The sequence below is a fragment of the Papaver somniferum genome, chromosome 8 (assembly GCF_003573695.1).
Source record: "Papaver somniferum cultivar HN1 chromosome 8, ASM357369v1, whole genome shotgun sequence".
Lineage (NCBI taxonomy): Eukaryota > Viridiplantae > Streptophyta > Magnoliopsida > Ranunculales > Papaveraceae > Papaver > Papaver somniferum.
In genome coordinates this window covers 160,293,611-160,318,302 of record NC_039365.1, presented here as the reverse complement: position 1 = coordinate 160,318,302, position 24,692 = coordinate 160,293,611, and the positions used below count along the sequence as shown (strand labels likewise).

General features: G+C 35.0%; 3 protein-coding genes across 6 annotated transcripts; all 3 read left to right on the top strand.

The window, feature by feature from the left end:
• The first annotated feature begins 1,760 nt into the window (after positions 1-1,760).
• Positions 1,761-5,196, top strand: LOC113303730. Of its 3 annotated transcripts, XM_026552789.1 has the most exons (6): positions 1,761-1,964; positions 2,191-3,326; positions 3,992-4,156; positions 4,270-4,311; positions 4,419-4,712; positions 4,879-5,196. In XM_026552789.1, exons 2-6 carry the CDS (start codon positions 3,264-3,266, stop codon positions 4,897-4,899), a joined length of 585 nt encoding a protein of 194 aa, XP_026408574.1. In that variant the 5' UTR covers positions 1,761-1,964; positions 2,191-3,263; the 3' UTR covers positions 4,900-5,196. The 3 variants fall into 3 exon arrangements, with proteins under 3 accessions (XP_026408574.1, XP_026408575.1, XP_026408573.1); XM_026552790.1 differs by having other exon boundaries at positions 4,425-5,196; XM_026552788.1 differs by having other exon boundaries at positions 4,419-5,196.
• Positions 2,282-3,043, top strand: LOC113306315 (putative F-box/FBD/LRR-repeat protein At1g78760). Its single transcript, XM_026555267.1, has one exon. The coding sequence runs from the start codon at positions 2,282-2,284 to the stop codon at positions 3,041-3,043; it is 762 nt and encodes a 253-aa protein (XP_026411052.1).
• Positions 5,197-5,409: 213 nt separating the features above from the next.
• On the top strand, positions 5,410-8,909 carry LOC113303728 (FRIGIDA-like protein 4a). Of its 2 annotated transcripts, none has more exons than XR_003337726.1 (3): positions 5,410-6,418; positions 7,694-7,869; positions 8,012-8,909. XR_003337726.1 is itself a non-coding variant. In XM_026552787.1 (3 exons), the coding sequence occupies exons 1-3, from the start codon at positions 6,373-6,375 to the stop codon at positions 8,519-8,521; spliced, it is 732 nt and encodes a 243-aa protein (XP_026408572.1). In that variant the 5' UTR covers positions 5,422-6,372; the 3' UTR covers positions 8,522-8,909. The 2 variants fall into 2 exon arrangements, 1 of the variants encoding a protein (XP_026408572.1); XM_026552787.1 differs by having other exon boundaries at positions 5,422-6,418.
• The last annotated feature ends 15,783 nt before the right edge of the window (positions 8,910-24,692 follow it).

Here is a 24,692-nt window from a genome sequence, read left to right as displayed (position 1 = left end):
TTCAATTTACTAAGAATCCTAGACGGTGGCAAACGTGCTCGTGTCATTTTATCCACTTCTAGAATCTCGTTAGGTTTGAGTCGCGCTACTGTCCATGAAGGTCACATGGATGTGCGTGGTTATGACGACAATCCATTTCTTTATTCATAACCCAATATTCATCATCTTTGTTCAAGGTCTTATTCTTGTTCTTGAGGTTAAAAACGATCTTGAAAGGGCACTTTGTTTTCTTCGTCATTGTCCTATTCTTTCTCCCGGTCTTCCCAACATATACATAATCCTTTTTAACCTTGCTAGCGCTGCTTCCACTTTGCTCACAAATCAATTCAAACCGATCCCCTCGGCTTTGTCATCATTTAACTAGTACGCAATTTATCTTCATCGCGTGTTCCTCAGTCCAAGCCAGTGCTTCGGGTTTAGTTTTCCATCTCTACGTTCATTCAAACACAAATAATTAGTAAGAAAAACTTCGGAATATTCCGAAAACATTAAGGTAAACAACAAGTTCTTACATACCAAATCATTTTGGAAGTGATCCTTAGTATCTTCGTGAATTACGTCTACTGGATCAGGTTGATCTTCCATCGGTACAGGTCCGGCAAGCGCGATCTACAAAGAGTATCACAAGGTTAAATACTACAAAGGAAAATTAATAGTTAGGTTCGGCTTATACTATAATCATAGAATGTGTCGAACCTTGAACATATAGAGGTTTCGGCTTATACGATATTCTCAATATGTGTCGAACCATCAACAAATTATGTACCCAACACTTATTAATGGTATGTCCGATTTTCATTATATAAGCCGAACCGTTAACATTTTTTATTATATAACTCTCAGGAATAGGTTCGGCTTTTTATGAAACTTTCATATAAGCCGGACTAGTATCTAGCAAATGGGTTGGAAGTGGAAAATATATGCTCGGCGCATACCGTAAACAGTTTCAGCAAGCCAAACTGTTCATCAATTGGGTTGGTTCGGCTCAGAGATTTAAGCTGAACCTCATCCTGGTTCGCCGAACCATGATGAAAAAATACAAACTTTTGATAATTTCGAGCTATATAAGTGAGATTAAGCATATGATAGAAGTGTACATGTGTATTAGAAGCATTGGGTTCCTCATCAATATCTTCATCATCCAAAATTTGGCTCATAAAAATCATCATATTGAGTTTGTGTTTGAGTTTGAGTTTGAGTTTGTGTAAAATCATTCTCATAATCTAAGAAATCAACCATTTGGGAATCATTGTTGTAGTTGATGTGTATTTTCCTAGGTTTTTTAGATGAATAATGACGCTCCTCATCCTCCATTGAATCAAGAAATCTTTTTTCACTTTCTTCTTCTCAATAAAAACTTGATTTTTTTCCCAAAATTTTTCATCTACACAAACCTTTATAATTCTGAAAAATTATCTTAATCACTAAACAAAAGTATTAATGACTAATCCAGATTACTAACACTAATACATAAAGGACAGATTTGTCATTATAAAAAAATTTGGTTAGGAGGGTTTCTGATGTTGTTATTTGACATCTTTTTTTGTCTTTATTCAGTATGCCTAGAAAGATTTACGTATGCCTAAAAACAGCTTTTTATTTTAAACGTTTAGTTATTCCTTATAACACCCATAACCATCACCTAGTCATTTAGCATCTGGTAAGAGTCACTCTATTGGATTGAGAAGCCCCTATATCAGGTCTCTTTTTAATAAGCTTCAAGGGCCCAAGGCTCAGGCTGAAATGTCACAAACGGACGCCATTACCTCGAGCGAGAGAATAAACAACGTCAAAAAATCAAAACCAGTGCAGCGGTATGCAGAACAATAGAGTGGTTTGATGGTGGTTTGATGCGTATCAAAACAAAACAATAGAGTGGTTTGAGGTTTTCCCTTCCCAGCAACGCACTAGTAAAGCATACTCCGCCTCGGCATTAACGATTTCATTTCGGATTGTTATCCCAGGTATCATTCTCTATCTTTACAAGTAGTAGCTCTTCAGATTTTTTAATGGCTTTCTTGCCCTTTCACATGAAAATGTTTGCTAAAACCCTAACTCCGGAGGTTATCATCACTCATCATGCTTGAGATTACAAATTTGATCATTAGGGTTCCTAAAGGAATCTATTATTTTTAGTTAATTGCAAATCTCTTGAGACTTAGCTTATTAATTGTCTATTCCTGTTATTAGGTTGACTCTCTCTTCATTATATCTCGTCCAGGGAGGATTATAAGGTTTATATCTTCAGTAATTGTTGAATCGCTAGCTCACTAATTAAGAAATGAAAGGGGGAAACTCGGGTTGTACCTCTTCTGAAAAAGACAGAATCAGTAACTTACCAGATTCCCTAGTTCACCACATTTTATCTTTCGTCGATACAAAATTTGTGGTTCAGACTTGCGTTCTGTCTAAAAGATGGCAGTATACTTGGACTTCCATGCCCGTGCTGAACTTTTGTCACCATCATAAATCAGATGATGCTGAAGACCGTGATGATGAAGGGGATAATTTGACTAACCGCTTTATAACTGATGAAGATTGTGATGATGAAGGAGAAAATTTGACCAACTGCTTTATAACATTTGTCGACAAGGTACTCAGTCTTCGTGACAACAACTCTGATATACAAAGGTTTCATCTAGAATGTTCTGTATGTTATACGGTCTGGGATGACTTATATGGAAGTATAAAAAGATGGGTTACTGCTGCTGTCAGCCATAATGTGCAGGAACTTCATATTGAGGCTAAACCTGATGAGGATTTTGAGATTCCTCTTTGTCTCTATACATGTGACTCGTTGACAAAGCTGGATCTGGAATTGACTGGTTTTCAAGAGGATGATGAGGACTATTTCTCCAAGATCATTCTACCTCATACTATGAGTTTGCCTCGGCTCAAATCACTGGATCTAAGACTTTCATATATATTGTTTAGTGATGAGAAATTGACGAGTAAGTTCTTTTCAAGTTTTCCTAATCTAGAGTCGTTGGTAATAGTTTATTGGGGACGAGATGAAGGTGGCTTTCTTGATATGAATCTCTAAAATTTCATTGCCTCAACTCAAGCATTTTAAATTCAATAGTCTGGAAGAAGAATGGAATAGTGAGGTTACACTGCATGCTCCAAGTCTGTCATCCTTTATTTTCAACACTCACTTCTCCACAACTTTCACCCTGGAGAATGTCTCATCTCTAGTCACTGCTGATGTTGAAATAAAAGTTAATGAGGAATATCAATTGTCCAGTAGTTATGGCCAGCGTTTTATGAGATTTTTCAGAGGGCTTCATAAAGTGAAAGTCTTAACATTAAGGCATTCTTTCATCAAGGTATGACTTCAAAACCTTCTTCGTATCCTATTACTGCTAACTTTCTTTGCCATTTTTTTCACTCCTTCTCCATGTTGTTAGGTGATTCATTAATATTGTAGTTAAGTTTTATCGTAAAATAGGAGTTAATCAAGCTTACTAGATTGCTAATAGTCTTATACAAACAGACCATCTATAGTAACAGTACGAAAAGAAAAAGCAAGTCATCAAGCAACATGGAACAACAAAACTTTAAAAAAACAACATTTTACCTCTTATGTGGCAAATTTTGTACCATAATTTCCTCGGGATTCCCCTAGGTTAAGCACCTAAGTGCACCCACCTTGCGTCAACGCAAGGAAGTTGGGCTACTGAAATGCAACCACCCTCTGAAATTAGGCATCGTCTTGGAGCTTCTTAGACAAGGTTTTTTTAATATGAATTCCTACCCTTGTCGTTGCTACTTCTGCTAGCCATAGTGATGCACATCAAGCATGCTTACCTGCCAATTACATAGTTGGTAAATTGTTGCTTTTATGTTTTGGCAGTGTAAGTACAATTAGAACGACGTCTCTTTCATTTTGGACTAAGCTCTGATATTTTTAATAATTTGTTGTTAATGGGTTTCTGTCGGTGTAAATATAATCTGAACAATGTCCCTCTCGTTTTCTTTTTAATGTACCCAGGCTTTAGGTGGAGCTCTTGTTATATTAGACACTCAGCTGCTCGAATTTTGTAATTTACAATGCTTGGAGATGCGGACCTACCTCTCGAAGTGTTGCCTGCGTTCTATCTTCTATGTGCTAAAGATTTCTCCTAATTTAGAATCTGTTTCCCTGCAGATACCACAGGTTCTGACAAAATTCATCGTCATTTCTTTTATTTTTTTCAAGTCACTCAAGTATCTCATTATTAAGTCAAGATAACTGCCTTCCATTGACGTTTGGTAATGCTTAATTTGCAGGAATGTTACTACGACCCTCAAGAGTATCCACATTTTGACGAGGTATTCATCAAGCACTTTAAGTGTATAATTGGTCCTATGTTGTGTGCTTTTCTTTCTTTACACTTTTGAGTTGGTTAGATCTAATTCAAAATATGGTTACTGTCTAGGTAAAGATTAATCATGAAAACGTAGAAGACTACTGGTACGCAGGGTTGTCTTCGCAATGCATGATACGTCACCTGAAGTTTGTTGAGATTGATGGTCTTCGTGGATGTATTTATGAGCTGAAGTTTCTGGAAATTCTGTTGAAACATGTGACGGTTTTGGAGAAAGTGGTACTTGCCTATCATTCTACTAAGCAAGACTGGTTGAGGGAGAAACGAATGAAGAAATTCAACGAGATGCTGCTAAGGTTTCCAAGGGCCTCTAAAAATATCAATTTCTTGTTTAAATTCAGCAAGGTGACTTTGCCTAGTAGTTTTTGGTAGCTAGTTTATAGATAATGAATAATGAAACTGAAGATGGACCTTCAATCTTACTTGTTACGGTTCAATGTTTTTGCCCAGTGAAAGTTTATTGATGATTACATGCATCTCCGATGTTCTGATTTCTGGTCACTCTACTCAGGTGCTCCTTGAACAGTTGTAGAAAACTTTTGAAAAGCGGGTTGTTTGGACCAGAGAGTCACTTGTAGAATTCATTGGATTCAGAAGGCATCTAATATAGCTGAGAAATGAAAGTCATCTTATTGACAGTTCTGAAATTTGTATATGTTATAGATTTTGCGAACTGAGATAATGTCCCATGCAACCAACACCAGCTCCTTCTCACAGAAAGTTCAAATCAAAGAAGTGTTACCTAAAACTATTTGAACTTGGAGCAAGTAGTGATGCATTTTAGTTGCAGATTTTTGTCATAGGTGATCAACTCACTAGACCTCCCGACTGTGTGAGACCATACTCTAGTCTAAATAACTCACTGGCGTGTCCCTTCCTTCTTCTTCTTATGCACCAAGGCTACAGATAAGCACAAACTAAAAGATAGCACTCTCTGTTTCAGAAAATGTGATACTTTCGTTTGGGTTTTTTTTTGTCAATGTGAAAGTATCACTTACTGTGCCTTTTTTTTCTTAGGTAGCGTGGCCCTGACAGATGATAAGCGTGACCTTGCCCCCGTCCGAGAAAAGAAGGATATGGGAGACATGGGACTCGAAAGGGTACTTTAGTACTAGTTCGTCATTCTGGAGAGTAAAATCCTAAGAAAAATCTGAAGTTTCAGAAGGAAGAGAAGAAATCTTTCAATGGCGACTGAAGTAATCATAATAGACAGAGATCGTATTCAAAAAGCATTCGACGAATTCGAAACTCAGAAATCCCTCTTAACAAATTGTACACAACAATGGGAAAACCTATCATCTCATTTCACATCATTAGAACAAGCCCTCCTACAGAAAACCCATACCCTAGACACAAAACTAGAAACCCTAGATTTAGAAACCAAAAAAGCATTAGCAAAACTATCAGAAAGAGAGAATTCAATCTCAGAGCGTGAATCCATTGCCATTACACTTATCGAAGAACAAAAACAAAAAGCATTCAAAGAGATATATGAAGGGATTGTTGATTCTAGTAGTAATGGGACTGAAATAGAAGAAGCATTGAAATCTTATTGTAGAAAGATGGATAGTAAGGGTTTGATGAAGTATATGATTAGTAAGAGGAATGACTCACTGACAATGAGGGTTAAGATTGGTGTTGCGATTCGTGAATGTGTTGATCCTTTTCGGTTTGTATTGGATGGTATTGAGGATTATTTGGATGCCAAAGGGAAAGCTGGGGCTTCTGATAAGAGATGGCCTTGTGGAAGTTTGATTCATGGGCTGTTTCCTGATTTGGATGGGAACAGTAGTCTGACTGTTATTGCAACCAGTGTGAAGGAAAGATCGGGTGTTATCGCGCAAGTTTGGACGGGGAAAATGGATAATATAGGAGGAGGAGGAGATGATATTGGACCAGCTGAAGCTGCAATGTTTTTGCAAATGGTGATTGGGTTTGGATTGAAAGACAAGTTTGAGGAGGAGTTTTTAAAGAAATTGATTTAGCATATCCTTCGAGAAGAGAAATGCCTAAGCTTGCTGCAGCGTTACGGTTCGGCGAGAAAATGGGAGGTATGAATTCTTGCTTATTTTTGCTTTATTGGCAATTTCTTCAAGAGTATCTGTTGATATCTTGTTTAAGTTCAGTTGGTAAGTTCGTTGGAAAGATGTTTTGTAGATTGAATTGTTATGTTTCGTAGATAGGCGTGCTTTTGCAAATCTGCATACTTACAAATGTTAGACTCATTGATAAAAACATCCCGAGAGAAATATTTATGTGGAAATTAGTGAAATGTGGCGTGAAATGGCCGAATCATAGACATTGTTATGAAACTTATTTGTAAGACTGTGTTCTGATCAGAGAGTAGTGACATGGGTAGAGACGTTCCAATATGACAACGACCAATTCACATACTAGTGTTTTTTGTAATTCCTATTAATCCCAAGCTTGGGGAATGTCTTACTTTGCTGTAGCAGCTGTTGCCATGGTAATGTTGGGGGATAGATCGTTTGTGAGTTATCTTTGCGGCTTGTTCAGTTGGAACCAGCCTCTAGAAAAACTGTTATTTGTACCATGAATTTGATGGTAAAGCTCATCCTATTTCACTGTCAGAATTGAGCTTGTCATTTCACAGTTAGTTATCCAATTTGATTTTAGCTCAAACCCCGTTTTTCCTCCCTTTCACAAGATTTTCAACAGTGTAACTCGGTGTTGGTCTTTGACTCCGAAATCCGAGCTAGGCTTTAGATATTCTGTCAATTTAGTTTACTGGTTTACAAGAAAGCTCTGCATAGTGCAAAGTCTGTGTTTTCTTAACCTCTTCTCTAAAGTAGCCAGTTTGGAGGCACTTGTTCTTCCTCTATCTATCTGTCGTGGTAGTTTTCTGCTATCAAGTGGAATTGTTTGCTGTTGGTGTACTTATAAAAGGGTCTGCGTGTCTGATGATCTGCTTTATTACTAGTATTAACTCGTGAATCTAAAGAACCAGTTGATCAGATTTTTGGTGATACTCTGTCCACAGAAAAAGAGGTATACCACATCGCAGTCAAATCTCAAAACGTTGAAAACAATTTTTTATACAACTCTGTGATGCGTAGGAAAATCTCCATTCTCTGCTCTTACCCATTCCTTGGTTATTATTGGAATGTTCTTTTGCTCTGCTACAAATAGTCAGAAGGGGTTGTTGCAATGATTGTTCTGTGGGGATTATCCGTTTGATACCTGGCCATTGCTTAGAAATAAACAACAAATAAACGATTTAACTTTGTTCAATGCAACAAAATCGCCTTTATTTTACAAAATCAGTTCGGTTAAGAACCTTACTTCTAACCAATATTTTGTTGCAGATGTAATCGATGAACTGGTAAAGAATGGCAAGGAGATTGAGGCTGTGAATTTTGCATGTGAATGTGGTCTGACTGAACGATTTCCTCCAGTTCCTTCTCTCAGAGCTTATCTCAGGAACTCAAGGAAAAGTGTGAATACAATGTTGAAGAATGGTAACTATAATGCAGCTCAATCGGTATGTTAATATTATTTTTGAAGGCAAGTGTGTGGCTTAATGTCTCAGTCTTTGATGAGCGCCTAGGGATTCACCAATGGTTGTTGTAATATTTCCCAGCATGGTTTAGTGATCCTAAATTCCTAATGCACTACACTTTCAGGAAGCTGCTAATGCATTAGAGTTGAGTTCCCTCAAAGCCATCATCAGATGCGTGCAGGAGAACAAACTTGGAGCTGAATTTACTCTTGACAGCCTAACAAAGCGAGTTTCTCAGTTGGAGAAAGCCAGGGTTGATAGGAAGAAAAGTGTCCCTGTGGGAAACAAACCCCAAATTAAGCGATCTCGAGGAGGTCCTGGGGGTAGCGGTGGTGGTGGCAACAGTGCACCACACTTCAGACCCGCCAAAGCAGGAAGAGGTTCAAATAGTTATCCCTCCTACAACCGCAGGAATCAAGTACCACCTGTTCCACATCCTGCTGCTGGTTTTTACAGTTACCCTAATCAGCCTATTTACGACCCTTCACCATCTTACGGGGGATCATATGCTGGAGGACATTCGAGAAGCCCCGCTGCAGTACCTCAAACTTATGCATACCAACCAGAAGATATGGCTGGCGCCGGTGTAGCGCGATCAAGTGTAGCGCCATATACACCCCAGCCTCCTGTGTAGTTCATCTTTGCGCGATCAAGTGTAGCCCCATATAATGGGGCAGCAGGAGCTACTTATCAACCTTCATATCCTCAGTAGAGCCGTGTATTGGTAAGAGTATAGTTCTGGTGTTCAGTTACAAAATACCCCCTTTTGTATCAGGAAAAGCTGTAAGAAGACGTATTAAGAGTCTTTACTCTAAAGTTGTAAACGGTAGGACAACAAGTCGCACCCTCTATCCAGCACTTCTTCATAATAGGAGAGCTTCATCCTGAGTTTAACAAAACTTTTCTTTTTCTTATTCCTAAAAAAAGACATCCCAAAGATCCCAGCCAATTCAGACCAATAGGACTCTGTAATACTATTTATAAAATTCTAGCCAATAGGATCAAACCTCTTTTGAGCTCTATCATTTCTCCATTTCAAGATGCTTTTCTCTCTAGTAGACAAATCTCAGATAACATAGTGATTTCCTAAGAGCTTATTCATTTTTCTAAGAAAAAGAAATCAAACATGTTGGAATGGGTATTAAAATAGACATGTCTAAGGTTTTTGATAGGGTAAATTGGGATTTCCTAATTTATTCTATGAAAGCTTTTGGTTTTGATCAAGCTTTCTGTAATCTAATTTTTCAATATGTCTCAACTACTTCTATAATTGTATTGCTTAATGGGAGTCCGGGAAGATTTTTTAAACCTTCCAGAGGTCTTAGACAGAGAGATCCACTATCTCTTTGTCTGTTATTATTTGTATGGAGCTCCTTCTTTTTATTGGAGCAGATCTAAAAGAATGCCTCAATATCCTACAAATCATAGACACATTTAGTAACAATCATGTTATAAGGGCAGAAGATTTTATTAGAGGAGCGGCAATGTGATAATAATGTCCCTCTATTTGGTTAGGGGATGTCCTATAGAGGGTGTAAATTGACTAGATTACCCTCCCCATTTTTTTAACCTAAATCAACGATAAGTTATAAAAAAAAAATCTTTCTTCTTCTCTTCGCCTCCTCCTCCCATCAACCGTAACCTCCATTAAAACTCAAAATTTCATCGTCTTCGATTAATCGACGATTCGAAAATTAATCAAGTGTAATGTAATGACTTATATGAGGTATGTTTTGAAAAACCCAGTTATTTTGTTCGATTTAAGTTTAATTTCTATCAAACATTGGGGTTTTAGATGAAAAATGAAATTTAAATTTCTGGGTTTATGTGAGTTACGGTTGAATTTAACTCAATTATCGTAACTGGAGATTTTGATGTTGTTACGGTTGGTAATTAAACTATTACCAACCGTATGTTCTTATATCTGAGTATTTTCTTCAGTTACGTTTTTTTTCCCCACCTAAGTGAACTTACGGTTGATGTCGATACCAGAATTACGAACCGTAAATAACCCTGGAACCCAGAGTTCAGAAAGGTCACCAATTACGGTTCATAACTAAAATTCGAGATGAACCGTAAATACTGTTACGGTTGGTAACCATTTTAGTTTACGAACCGTAATTAAGTTATGGTTCGTCTCGAGCATTTGGTTACCACCCGTAACTGGTTTTACGATTGGGTTTTCCCCAAATTGAACCAGTTACGGTTGGTAGTTCATCTTTTACGAACCGTAACTAAGATTTACGGTTGGTTACGAGCAAAATTCCTACCGTAATTAGCTCTGAAAATGTAAAAAAATGGAATTTTTTTTTAAACTTAAAAAATCTGATTTTGTTATGATTTAGAGTTAATATAAGTGAAAATTAATCATTAACACTAAACTAGATTATCAACACTAAACTATGTAAGGGTTAATTAGTCATTTTCAGTTTTTGGATAAGGGGCACTTCAAATTACCATGTAATGACCCTTTTTGTCCTTTAGCTGCCGCACCTCTAATAAAATCTGCCGCTCCTATAACAGGATTGTTTAGTAAAGCTTCCGGTCAGTTAATAAACTTTGATAAATCAGGGATCTTCTTCAGCAAAAAGGTCAAAACCTAAACATCAAAGAATGATCAGTAAGATGTTGAAGATCAAACAAATAGACTTAAAGGATTCATACCTAGGTACTCCTTTGTTTATGGATGGGGCAAAAATAAAACTTTTTGAAGGGATAATTGAGAAAATGGAACATAAAGTTCAAGGATGGGTAGGTAAAGTTCTAGCTCAATCTAGTAAAATGGTTCTGAATAAAGCAACCTTAGCTAGTATGGCTAGTTATCAGATGAGATGTTTTATCCTACCAAAAAAGATTACCAACAAAATTGATACCCTTCAAAGAGACTTCTGGTGGGGAAAAGAAACTAATTATAAAGGACGCTACCCAAAATCCTATTCCTGCTTATGTAAACCAATTAGTAAGGGAGGTTTTGGGTTTAGGAATGCGCATAAATTTAACTTAGCCCTTATAACTAAATTATCTTGGAGATTCTTCACAGAACCTAAATCTCTTTGGGTGACTCAACTAAAACCTAGATATTTTAGAAAACCTCGGCTTTTAGAGCAAAAAACCCTCTACAAGTTCTTGGATTTGGAAATGCATCCACAAAGGAATTAAGATAGTAGAACAAAATAACATTTGGGAAATTGGGGATGGTAATAGTGTTAATATATGGGAGGATAACTGGATACCTAACCTAGTAGGTACTCTTACACAATACAGAACAGCAACCAACTCTTCATTAATCCTTGTAAAAGATCTTATAAACCCTATTACTAAAAAGTGGAATGAATCTTTGATTCATGCCTATTTCTCTTTCTCTATAGCTCAACAAATATGTAACATCAGAATTGCCATAGGTAGTAATCTGATAAACAAAGTAGATTCTCTAAGATGGCTTCTTACCAAATCTGGAAAATTCACGGTTAAATCAATGTACAATAAGTTAAATGAGAAAACTATAAATAACTATAATTTAGGCCAACCAGATTCTTTTTGGAAACAATTATAGGCTTTAGAAATATCTCAAAGGATTAAGATTTTCAATTAGAAATGTTTGCAAAATGCAGTTTCTACTAATCTTAAACTGTCTAGATTTAAGAAGGATATAACTCATACCTGTACTTTTGGTTGTATGAAACCTGAATCCATTGAACATCTCTTCTTACATTTTCCATTTGCAAAAGTTGTTTGGGCCACAGATCCTTATCCAGTAAAATTAAACTTCAATATTTCTACTACCTTCTTAGATATTTGTAAAGAATTGATGGAAAAAGATAATCCAACTATTCCTATAGAAATTATTATGACTAAGATATGGTTTATCTGGAAAGAGAGATGCAATAGAACATTTGGTAAACATCAGCAAACCCATAATCAACTATCTTTAGAAATCCAAAGACACTTGGTGTTTTGGCATAAGGATAAATACACAGTTCATACTAAATCAACTATTGTAGGGAAATTCTCTAATGATAAAAGGAAAGCTCTAGGAGATGGTCAAAATAAGATTAACCTTGATGCAGCTTGGATTTGAATGGATGTTCCAGCAGGTTTCTCTTTAATCTTCAGAAATGCTCCAGGATTTTTCGAGCAAGGTAGAGCAGGACCAAATACATCCACATCTCCAGAAGAAGCAGAAGAGCTAGGGCTCCTACAAGCCGCTCAGTGGGCTAATGAGGAAAGTCTCTCAAATTTCAGAGTGGAGGGAGACTGCAAAAATATTTTTGACTATCTAAATGGTATACCATCTCAAATTACTTGGCAAAATCAGACCATCATGGACGAAGTTAGAAGAGAGTTTAATCTTTGTCAAAATTTTCTGGGTTTCTTTTATGTGCCAAGAACAAGAAACAATGTAGCTGATATACTGGCTAAGGAAGATAAATCCTTCATAAATATACTCAATTGGAGAAATGAACCTCCATCGTGTATTAAATTTGCTATAGAAGTACATAAATCAAATGTTCGGGTTGATTCTAATGGCCCAAAATTCGATGTCTTTACTCAACTTGATGTAAGGGTTACTAACTCCCTAAGTTAGTCTTTTGAATGCATTTTAACTTACAAAAAAGAAAAAAAAGTCTTTACTCTACTTGAGCTCCTTTTACGATCAAATATGTCAAAAAAAATTCTTGTTCCGGTCTTGTTTGATATGCTTTTTGTTATTCTATAGATTGTTCTTTCTTGTTGGGCTCAGGGTTAAGTGAAAAATGAAGAGGATATTATGAACTCTCAGAGGTCCTTGTGGACTTCTGTAGATATGTTTAGTGTATCCGTGACTTTGCCACCTCAATTCTATGAAATGTCTCCTTAAACTATGGTCCATAGTCCAAAAAGACTCGTCGAATCCAATTATTGATAATAGCCTTATGATTTGCATGGAGATATTGTAAGTTTTAATAAACATAGTGGAAGTGACAATGATATACAAAGGTAATCCCAACAAATCTTCCCGATTACTTGGGAGTTGTGACCCAAAAAATAACATTAAAGTTCAAAATTCCATTCAGTGGTCTAAATGTACTACATGCAACTGGTTTAAAGTTTGCCTCATATATCGCAACCCCATAACCTTTGAGCTACAACTTGACCCGAAAAGAGTCCAAAGTATAAATCAAATGTCCACAATGACCAAAATTGGTCGACGGTATTAGAGGAACTGAGTCAAAGTGTCGGTATTAGGGGAACTGAGTCAAAGTGTCGAACTCACATTTCGACTCGGACTTAGATGTATATGGTTCTATCATCTTTCATTGTACTTGTTTCCGCTGTCCTTGGTTTTTTTCTGTTTCAGAAGTAATGTCTGTAGGACTCCATACTTCATAGAAATGTCTTTAAGTAATTATAATCAATTTTGATTAACAAAATAAATCAACATTCAATATAATAACATACTTTCTTTTACCCTCCTAATCAAGCAAATACAATTCTATTAGTTTCTTCAATTATAGAAAGGTATTCAGTAGTCACATACCAGTTTCAAAATATTGCTCGATTATTATCAAAATGGAAATAATTCCATGAAAGTGTCTAAGCCCCATGAAGAACCAAACTGTAAGAGCTTATCGCCGAGACTTTGTTATGAGCTTTAGATTGAAGAATATTTTTCTTTTTTAAACTTGAAAGGATACCACTTGGAAAGACACCTGTAATTGGCTTGGACAATTACGGTTTTGCCTTATGCTTACCTTTCAATTTCCTCCACCAACTCAGTCCTCAAAATTTGTTAGTATTGGCTAAAAGTGTGAAACGGATACTTCTTTATTGGTTAATTGAAAATATACTACTAAGCCATATAATCAATCAAATGGACGCTTTAGACGCATATATAAAACATGCAATGCATGTTAGATTCGTATAACTCACACGTTATTCATTCTGGGTATCCAATTATGTCACTTGCAAACAAAGACTATGAATGAGAAACAATAACAAGAAACATATAAACATAGTTTAGATGGACGCTTCGATTTGTGTGTCTTTTGTCTTTTCGTACATGCATAAAGATATGTTGATTTATGGGTCCCATGCGAGATTAAGATTTTTAAAGTATTGTAACGTTTAAAAATCGTCGTTAAGTTTTTACGGTTAAGGTCGGGTATGGTTTACACAATGGAGGGACATAACTCAATGCAAGAAATCGTCTTTCAGACACATAACTACCGGCTGTAACGTGCTATCACCTACAAGGGAGGGCATTTTTTTGCGAGTGGGGGTTGTGAGCCTCTGAACTTAATTATGAGAATCAGTTATGGCTATAATATTTTCTTTATTCGGATTTTGTTAATGAATTGTTCAATATTTTAGCATAAAAGAAAACGACGAAAACTTTATTTCTCGAAAAAGATCTTTCAATTAATGGTTCCGAAATTTTGCGTACAACGCTTCCCAAAAAAAGATAAAAAAATTTTACCATGATAGTCTCCAAAAGAAAGTAAAGAATATTACCATGAAATCTTACAAGTGCGCTCCATATTTCCCTTATCAAACTTCTCAGTTATATTTCAACCATACCTATTTGATGTTAACTTGGTGTATTTCCAATTTCCTCCTACATCTCATTCTTTGAAATGTTGATACTAAATTGATGCCCTGGATTTTCTGAACATATCATCCCTCGGAAAAGAGATTGTTATTACCTCCGTCAGAACTAAGCTATGCCAAACATTCGGATAAAGCAATTTATAGGAGAACAACATTAAAAAACACTGCAGGCTATAACAATTTATCATTTTAAACACATAGTTTATTTCGTGATAAATAAAAAGAACATGATAAAATGACATTACTTTAATCGAAAATGATATATGTTTATCGGAAAAAAAAATTCAAAACATATCCAACGGTAAGGTCGTCGTACAACATTCCATGATTTCGTTTCCTAGATATTTTACGGGATTAATCACGGTACACGTAAGATTATTATTCTTAATTAATGAAATATATTTTGCATCAAAAAGATAAATAAAGAGTTCTACTAAAATAATATTTATCATTTCATTTTATTTTTGTTAATTTGGCACATGCATTAAGGCTTTTTTTTTAATAAACAGACATTATATTAAAAGATAGAAACCATACAACATAATGTTTTCTCCATTTACAATACCATTTAACAATTTACTTTTCAAAATACTATGTTGGGAGTTTTTTTTCACAAAAAAACTTTTTTTTACACGATTCCATTTAACAAGTCTATCTGCTTCACTGTTTACATTCCTATTTACATATTTGATATCTACCAAAAAATTTGAATCCAAAAGAGCAAGCACATCCATTAAAAATATTCCTTGTCCTCTAATCACAATTAACTTGCTTTCCATTCAAAAAGTTTACAACATCCTGCAGTCTGACCTAACTTTGATACGCCTTTCATTTAGCTCACATGCCCATTCCACTGCTTTCTTGACAGCTAATGCTTCTGCTGCTGTTGCACTTGTTGTTCTTTCTGCAAAAACTTTGATGTCAGCAATAACATTATTTTTCCAAAGAGTTATACCTAACCCCTAAGAGCCATCCATTTTTTCAAAATCCACATCAACATAGAAAACGTTGTCTTTATATTCTACCAAAATCCACATCAACATAGAAAACGTTGTCTTTATATTCTATTACATCCTTGGAAGTTAAATTTCTTTTTAACTGCCACCTTATTTTGCAATTCCTTTTTTCCCAATGTCAACTCCCAATCATTATAAACTTTTCTTCTTGAAGTGATGCATTCAAATGGATTTGGTTTGATATTTTGAAAAACCACAGAATTTCTATATTCACAAATCTGCCAACAAATTATACTAAAAAATTCCTTCCAATCATTAAAAGGGACAGCAAACGAATACTTTACCCAATTCAAAATACTATCATTAGACAATGGCAACTAAATACCTAATCCAAACCAAACTGCCTTTGTGAAGCTGCATTCAATAAAAACATGATGTGTTGTTTCCGGTTTATCTTCATTACACAAAACACAAAAAAGATCTCCCTTTTTTAATTTATCATGCATTTTTGCTTTCAAATTCAAGATTACAGCAGCCATTTTCCACACAAAAAGACGAGTTCTAGGCAAAACATTCATGTGCCACATTTTAAGCCAGAAATTATCCACATTTTCCATATCATTAGACAAGATTCTATACGCATACTTTGTGGAAAATTCACCATTTTTAGTACCCTTCCATCTAATCTTATCCTTAACATCATTTAAATAAATCGACTTAATTCTATCAGCAACATCAGGAGCAAAAACTAAATCAATCTTATTAACATCCCAGCAACCATTTCATCAATAAGATCAGACACAATTTTAACTCATCATGATGCCAATCTGTTAACTGTCCAACCACAGGTATCCAATTATCAAACCCTATATTTCTACCATCTCCTACATCTGAAATACAGTTTTCTTTAACAATTTCCAATCATATCCTAATACTACGCCAAATCCAAGAGATTTCATAATCTCTGTTATTACGCAAAGGATTATTTCTCGGAAAATATTTTCCTTTCAGAATTTTAACCCAAAGATCATTTGGTTTATTAATCAACCTCCATGCAAATTTGGTAAGTAAGGATAAATTCACATTATGAGGGTTTCTGATTCCTACTCCTCCACACAACTTTGGTATTCTGATTTTGTTCCAGGCTTTAGAATAATAAGCCTTCTTGGGATTATCCTTATCCCACCAAAAATCCCTTTGTATTATATTAAATTCATCCAAAGTAGCCTTAGGAAATTCAAAACATTGCATCTGATAGCTGGGGAAGCAGACAAAGTTGAATTAATCAACACAGTTATGCCTGCTTGCGATAATAATTTTGCTTTCCATCCACTTAGGGATTTATAAGCTCTATCTAACAGAGGATCGAAATTTAGAGCTTTTCTTCTATTAAAAAACAGTGGAGTTCCTAGATATCTTTCATCATTAGATATCCTATGAACTCTTAACATTCTTGCTATTATTTTTTCATGCATATGCATGTTATGTATTTTCCGGCTGAAATAAATACCCGACTTGTGGTAATTTATTTTCCGACCAGAAGAACTAGTAAATATATCTAAAATATTCATAAGTTTTCTAACTTCAGACAAATCAGCCTTACCAAAAATAAAACAATCATCCGCGAACAACAGATGCGAGACAACAGGACAATTCTTATTGATCCTAACACCTGAGAAATGATTATTAGAATCAGCATAAGAAAATAATCTAGACAATCCTTCCAACGCAGTGATGAATAAGTATGGAGAAAGCGGATCTCCTTGTCGAAGACCCCTAGTAGGGCAAAAATTAATACCAAGAATTCCATTTAACAACACCTTCGATTTGACTGTTGAAATGCATTCTAAAATTAGCTCACACCATTTAGAACTGAAGCCAAATTTTCTAAAAATATTAATCACAAAATTCCACTCCATTTATCAAAAGCTTTCGGTAAATCCAATTTAAGAGCAAAGTGCCCTTTTTTAGACTTACTAGTTTTCATATTGTGCAACATTTCATGCGCTATGACAATATTCAACTCTTTGTATTTTTGGGATGAAAGTTGATTGATTTGGTGAAATTATCTTATCTAAAACACTCTTCAGCTTGGTTGCAAGAATTTTTGATATAAGCTTATACAAAAGTTACTTAAGCTTATAGGCCTGAAATCGATAGGAGTGATTGGGTTTTCTGTTTTCGGAATAAGAGATATAAAAGAATCATTTAAAGATTCTTGTAATTTCCCTGTTTCAGAAAACTTTTGAACCAAATGCACAACATCTTCTTCCATAGCACTTTAGTGAGTCTCAAGAAACCCCAGCGGGTACCCATCAGGACCCGGAGAGCCCCAAGGATTCATTTCAAACAACACACACTTTATTTCATCTCTATCTGGAATTTTCACTAAATCAAAATTTTATTCCTCCGATATAATACTAGGGATAATAGTATCGAAAATCTGATTTATTTGATTTCCATACGAAGTACTAATACTAACAAAATAGTTTTTTAACAGTTGATATAATTGATCTTTAACCTCAACTCAAAGCCCTGATTCATCTCTCAGAGTATGGATAAAATTATACCCTTTTCTATTCGAAGCCACCACATGAAAATACCTTGTGCATCTGTCATGTTCTTTAAAAAAAATATCCCTACTGTTTTCTAACCAATAAATGTTCTCTATCGTATTCCAGTTTTCCAATTCATTTTCTAAAGTATTCAAAACTTTTTTTGAGACTAAGTGGCCTGGCTTAGTATTCTCTTTATCAATCTTTTTCATTATAATCTCTTTATTTTTAAAAATATTCTTAAACACATTTTGTTCCCACAGACATTTCACCAGGAGTTTTAACAATATCATTTTTCAATCATGTATGTTTTTTCTCCAAGCATTTTCAAAAAAACAAATCATACTCTTTATGGTCTTTCCAACCTCTAAAGTACTTATATGGCCTACCAAGTCTCAGACTAACCGGATCTAATTCAATAAACAACGGACTATGATCGGACGCTACCCTTGTGAGATGGTGAACAGTGGAATCTGAGAAATTTCCAAACCAAGTGACATTAACTAGACTCCTATCTATTATTTCCATAATGTTAGCATCGCCTTCTCTCTGGTTGGACCATGTAAATGGATCGCTGAAATTTTAAGTCAATTAAACCAATATGTTGAATGACCGTTTGTATCATTGCAGTAGCACTTGATGACGCCTCATTTCCACCTTCTTTTTCATTACTGTCCAAGATGAAATTTAAATCCCCAACTAACATCCAAGGATTTTTAATATGATCATTTAGATTATGAATGTAATCCCACTGATCTTTTCTTCTATTTGTATTTAAAGCTCCATACATACAGGACACATAGCATATAACAAACCCTTAATCTTAACTGACACTGTAATAATATTAAATTTAACTTCTAATAACTGTGCCATGCAATTACTATTCCAAGCAACAATTTGTCCACCTGATTTTCCAATTAAAGGAATTATTAACCAATCTCTAAACTTAAGCTTTTTAGCCGTAGATTCCATTTTTTCTAGACCCATTTTCGTTTTAGATATAAAGACCAAATCAGGAGCATATTTTTCAAGCAGAAAATTCAGATGATTATAGGTTTTCAGACTGTTACATCCTTGAGCATTCCATGAAATTGTTTTCATCCTAACAAGAATAAATTTAAAATTGATGGTCCTAGTGGGTTTAAATTCTTTAACATGCAAATCACCCAACTCACGCAACTCAATACCAAAGCAATACACTACCACACTCAAAATAGGAAAGAAAATATGATTATGAAAATAAGCGAAACACAAAAGAAGAGATTCCTTCCCCTAGTTTCAGCTTCCTCACCTTGTCCGATACCACAACTTCATTCCTTATTTCATCTTCTAACAGACTAGCTGACAATAGATTAATAGCATTAGAGTCCCCTGAATCTTCAGATGTCACATTAGCTGCAGTTTCTCTAGTCTTTTCATAACTCAAATTGCAGTATTCAGCTAGCATCCAAGCATAGCCTTGCAGATAGTGCCTCCCAGTTAAAACTTTTTCCATGAATTTCTCTTTTTCCTTTTGTTTCTGGTATTCCTTCTCCATTTTCTCAAGATCAAATAACTTCTTATCTTCCTTAACTTCCTTATCTGCTCCTTCCTCTATTTGCTTAGCCTTTTGCTCATCAATGACCACTGCTTTTGCCTTAATATTAGGGTTTGGACTAATCCAGTCAATCTCCATCCTCTGCCTCTTTCCATTAGCCTTATTAACTGCCTTCTTATAAATTAAACTTCTAAACTCATTTGAAGACTGAACCTTATTCTTGCCCATCTTCGCTTTGTTCTTTTTTAAGGTTAAGAATGCTTTAGCTTCTTCTCTTGTGCTAATTACTACTGGATTCTGTCTTTTAAGCTTTGGAGTATCCTTCTTACAGTCATATCCATCAGGGTGCATCATCCAGTTTCAATAAATACAAGTTCTTGCAGGTAACCCTTCATAGTAAATCTTAACAGTATCCTTCACACAGCTTAAATATGAAACCAAAAAATCCACCTTCTTCAACAGAGGCTTGTTTACATCAATAATCACAAAGAACTTATATTAATCATCATGAGGCCCAATCATAGTTAAGACTTCACCAACTAAATGAGAAACTTTTCTAGATAAATAAACCCTATCAGCATATATGTCTTTAAAGGTGAACTTAGCCCAGAACAAGCAATTAGTAAAATCTAAATCAGACAATCTAACTTGTTCAATCTTTTCTCTAAAGGTTAAGAGTCTACCTTCTACAGATGCAACATCCACTACTACTTTATGATAGAAGCATACTTCTCTGAACACCTTTCCAACCAATTGCATTGATTCGCCATTCTTGATGCAGATAGCAGCTTTTCTTAAAAATTCAAGCAATCTCATATTTCCCTTATCTGATAAGTTAGCCTTTTCCTACATTAAATCCACTACCTTACTTAACCCTGGAGACATTATTAAGTCTCTCATTGCTAACAAAGCTTGTTTTTGCAAAACAGTGTTTAAGACTATGAGATTTTTTTGAAAACAATAAGCTTGAAAGTATGAAGTTATTCTAACTCTAATTACATACATGAAACAAGTAAAAATATTCTTCAACACTCTACCTTCCATGCTAGTTGCCACTTGTATAAGATTTTCTATAATTCTCATGCAATATTTATTACCACCCAATAAGCAAATATTCATTATTTTATCTACTGAAAAATAAATCTGTATTTTACAAAGGACAATGATTACCTTCCTCGTATGTTCAACTTTGAGTAAACCATCTTTGCATGTAGACAATCCTTCTGAAACTTATTCTTTTGTATTACACGTGCTGATCTGCTTCCACCAGATGTTAAGTCTTTGAATCACTGAGTCAAAACATCTATTCGACATCCTTAGAAGGGGATCCATCAAAACCCTCGTAGCAGATTTCATCGCCATGGAATCCGGTATGAGGAAAACTAGGTTCAAGGACATAAGCTCTTGCTGGAACGCTATAAATTCAGGCTAAAATAAAATCCATTAAGACAAAGAAATCAAATTAAAAAAAAAAAAAAATAAGACACAAACCCACCGAAAAAGACGATAAGTATAACAAAAATCGAATTAGAAACGAATATTCATTCAAAAGACACAGTCACTTTTCTTATGTATTACTTCTCATCTAAAATTGATCAACTGAAATAACAGATCGAGTTTATTCTGCTTTTAAATTTCTAGAGAATTTATCTCAGACATTTGAAACAGTGAAGAATGAGTTAACTCGGCAGTCGCCCGATTCGCAGAGCTCTTGTTACCAAAACAAAGATTCCACACATGCATTAAGTAGATAAGGTGGGTCTGTCTCTTAATTGAATATTGGCATTGCATTTGTACATATACACCATGATACTACAGAAACAACCTCGAACATCATTAATATGACCATATATACTCAAGGATAAAATTGTATATTAAGTATTCCTTCCGTTTCTAAAAATAGGCTTGTTTGGTTTTCACAAAAATTAAGAAAACTAATCATTGGAGCCACTTTTCCATGTTTTTTCCTAATCTATCCTTTGGTCCCCACTCATCTCTTATTAGAGAAAGAGGGGAGAGAAGTGGTCCCCTTTTTATATTATGAGAAAAAAATAGAGAGAGAGAAGTGGTCCCTCTATGGGTATAGTAGTAAAATCATAACATTTGACTTTCCACATATGAAAACAATCCTATTTTTTTGACATATCCAAAAAAGGAAACCTGCCTATTTTTTAGAAACTGAGAGAGTATATATTTGTAAATTTATTTAAGTATCATTGTTTTAAAAATAAATCATAAAAACTTCAAAATTTTATATCTTTTAAAATATGAATTAGGTTTTTATACAATTTATATATTTGGAAATCTCTTTGAATTATCTAGATAATAAGTACAAACAAGAACATTATATTTTGTATTTTAAAATCAAAAAAATTTTATTATTTCAAATTTTGTGTTGTTAAAAGAGTACGATACTAACATGTGCATCCCATATGTAATCTCATTATATAAGTCATTAGAATTTATCAAAATTCTTACACGGTGGCCCCTAATTCTTTCAAGAGCGGGAATGAGACTTGGTAGTAGAGGAAGTGGAGGAGTTAGAATTTTTTGTTGGTGGGGCACTATCGAGATTTTTTTTTTTTTCTTTGCACCTTAACTTGTCCTATGCTTTTTATAACAAGTCATAAAAGTTTTCATCATATATGCAATACAAAAATATAGAAAACCACAAGCGAATTTAATGTACACATCTCATTGTACATGGAAGTACCAAACTACATCATCAGATCATCAATCACACCTTTAAAGAATCCACTCGAATTAGTTGATGCAGACGTGAACTTGCACAAAAAAAGGTGATTACATTCTGAATGCTTGTTGTAATTCTTTGTTGGGCTCCTCTCAAGATCGTTTTTCCTTCCAATGGAGTTTACGACTTTGAAGTATCAACTGACTGATAATATACAATATTCAGTGACTTAGATTTTAAACTTTAAAGGGCTAATTCTCTAAAAAAATATTTGTAAGTTTTTAAAAGATTTAGAAATTTTAAATAATATAAGTACTCTATGATTACAAGAGTTGCCGAGTGGGCTCCGGTGAAGAGGAATTCTTCCTTAGTATTTTGCATTCCAAGTAGAAAACTAAAAGGCAATGAAACTGAAAATCCTAAAATTTGGCCTTTTTCCACTCGCACGTTTCCTTAATTTGATTGTTGTACCAAAATGGAAATAATTCCATGGAATTATCTAGCTTAAAAGGGAATATAATGGTGTGTTCCTTGCATTTCCACAATCTACTTAAGTGTCGTATTATGGTTTGTATCTTCAATAATTTCCTCCAACAACTCAATCTTTAAAATTTGTTAGTAAAGGATAAACGTATGAAATTGATTGGTTAACTAAAAATATACTACTAAGCCATACAATCGATCAAATGAACGATTCATATGTATATATCAAACATGCAATTGCAATGCATGTTAGCTTCTTAAACCTAACATGATATTCATATTGGGCATCCGATCATGTCGTTCGCAAACAAAGACTATGAATGAGAAACAATAATAAGAATCATGTAAACATTGCTTGGATGGACGCTTCATAGTTTGGTTTTTGTGTTTTTTGCCTTTTCGTATATGCGCATAAAGACAATATGGGTTTGTAGGTCTCATGCGATATCAGGATTTTTACGGGCATTATAACGTTTAGAAAGCGTCGGTAACGATCAAGTTTGTCGTTAAGGTTGGGTATGCTTTACACGCATGGAGGGATATAACTCAATGCATTAGATCAATGGGAGGTCACCTACAAATGAGGGAAATTTATTTTCCAGTGGGGGTTGGGAACCTTGGACGTTAGGTATGAGAATCAGCTTTCCGTTATAATTTTTCTTCATTCAGATTTTCTATTAATGAATTTTGGTCCAAGAGATAAAGAAAATATAGTATATGCATTGTCTCCTGATTAACATATGTCTTTTCTTTCCAAATCATGTTATTATTATTTTAAGTGCAAAAGATAATAATCAAAACATTGTTCCTTAAAGTATGATCTTTTAATTAATAACTCTGAACTATTAGAGCATCCACAGTCATGGAATCGATCAAATGCCAAATAGCAGACCAAAAGCTAAAAAAAATTGGCATTTTACACTGAGCAACCACAGTCATGGAAGACTATTTTTAGTCAGGCGGAAGTATAACAAACGCCCCAGTTCAGGCGCACTTTTAATGACCGTCCCAGTTCAGGCGCGCTTTTAATGACCGTCTCATTCAGGCGCATTTTTAATGTCCGCCTCATTCAGGCGCACTTTTAATGACCGTCTGATATCAGGCGCATTTTTAATGTGCGCCTGATTCAGGCGCACTTTTAATGTCCGTCTAATTCAGGCGCACTTTTAATGATCGCCTGATTTCAGGCGCACTTTCAATGACCGCCTGATTCAGGCGCACTTTCAATGACCGCCTGATTAGTGAATTTACATAAATATTAGCCACTAATCTTCTTCTAATAACGTATTAGCCCACTAATCTTCTTCTAATAACGTATTAGCCCACTAATCTTCTTCTAATAACGTATTAGCCCACTAAACGAGTGAATATACCAACGTCCCATTGGGGCGTACATTAAAGCAACGTCCCATTGGGACGTAAAATATACCAACGTCCCATTGGGGCGTACAATATAACTACGTCTGTGTTGGGGCGTATGTATTACATGCGTTTGGTTAGGCGGAGTTTATAGATGCGCCTGATTCATACGTTAATTATACTTCCGTCTGATTTCATACGGTCACTAAAATCTCGTCTGCTTTCATACGCTATTAATACTTCCGTCCCACTATATTTCGTTTAGTCTGGGTTAACGACCACATTTGGTCTCAAACCCTAATTTTGGCGATTAAATTTGGGTTTGGTCCCTTCCGTTGCGGCATATTTTGAGACCAAATTTGAGTTTAGTCCCCAAATTTGGCCGTGACTGTGGTTGCTCTTAGAATGCCTAAGGAAGAAAAAGAACCACCATGAAATTTTTCAAGTATATTTCCAACATATTTATGTTAGAGGGATTCTATGTAAACCGTGAAAATGGATGACGTAAAAATCGGGAACACACAAAACCGGTTGGTCCCACCTCCATAGAAAAACAGAGGTTCTAATTTTGGGTTGTTCACTTGTTTGTGAGAGCGTAGTTTTTACATGGTTCACTTTCCACGGTCTAATAAAAA

What these genes read in the sequence shown, in the direction of transcription:
- LOC113306315 (XM_026555267.1), top strand. Translation starts at nt 2,282, where the DNA reads ATGAAAGGGGGAAACTCGGGTTGTACCTCTTCTGAAAAAGACAGAATC.
- LOC113303728 (XM_026552787.1), top strand. Translation starts at nt 6,373, where the DNA reads ATGCCTAAGCTTGCTGCAGCGTTACGGTTCGGCGAGAAAATGGGAG. An exon ending in GTTCGGCGAGAAAATGGGAG is followed by an intron (nt 6,419 to 7,693) that starts GTATGAATTCTT and finishes ATTTTGTTGCAG; the next exon opens with ATGTAATCGATGAACTGGTA. An exon ending in ACTATAATGCAGCTCAATCG is followed by an intron (nt 7,870 to 8,011) that starts GTATGTTAATAT and finishes CTACACTTTCAG; the next exon opens with GAAGCTGCTAATGCATTAGA.
- LOC113303730 (XM_026552788.1), top strand. Translation starts at nt 3,264, where the DNA reads ATGAGATTTTTCAGAGGGCTTCATAAAGTGAAAGTCTTAACATTAAGG. An exon ending in TTTCCCTGCAGATACCACAG is followed by an intron (nt 4,157 to 4,269) that starts GTTCTGACAAAA and finishes CTTAATTTGCAG; the next exon opens with GAATGTTACTACGACCCTCA. An exon ending in AGTATCCACATTTTGACGAG is followed by an intron (nt 4,312 to 4,418) that starts GTATTCATCAAG and finishes GTTACTGTCTAG; the next exon opens with GTAAAGATTAATCATGAAAA.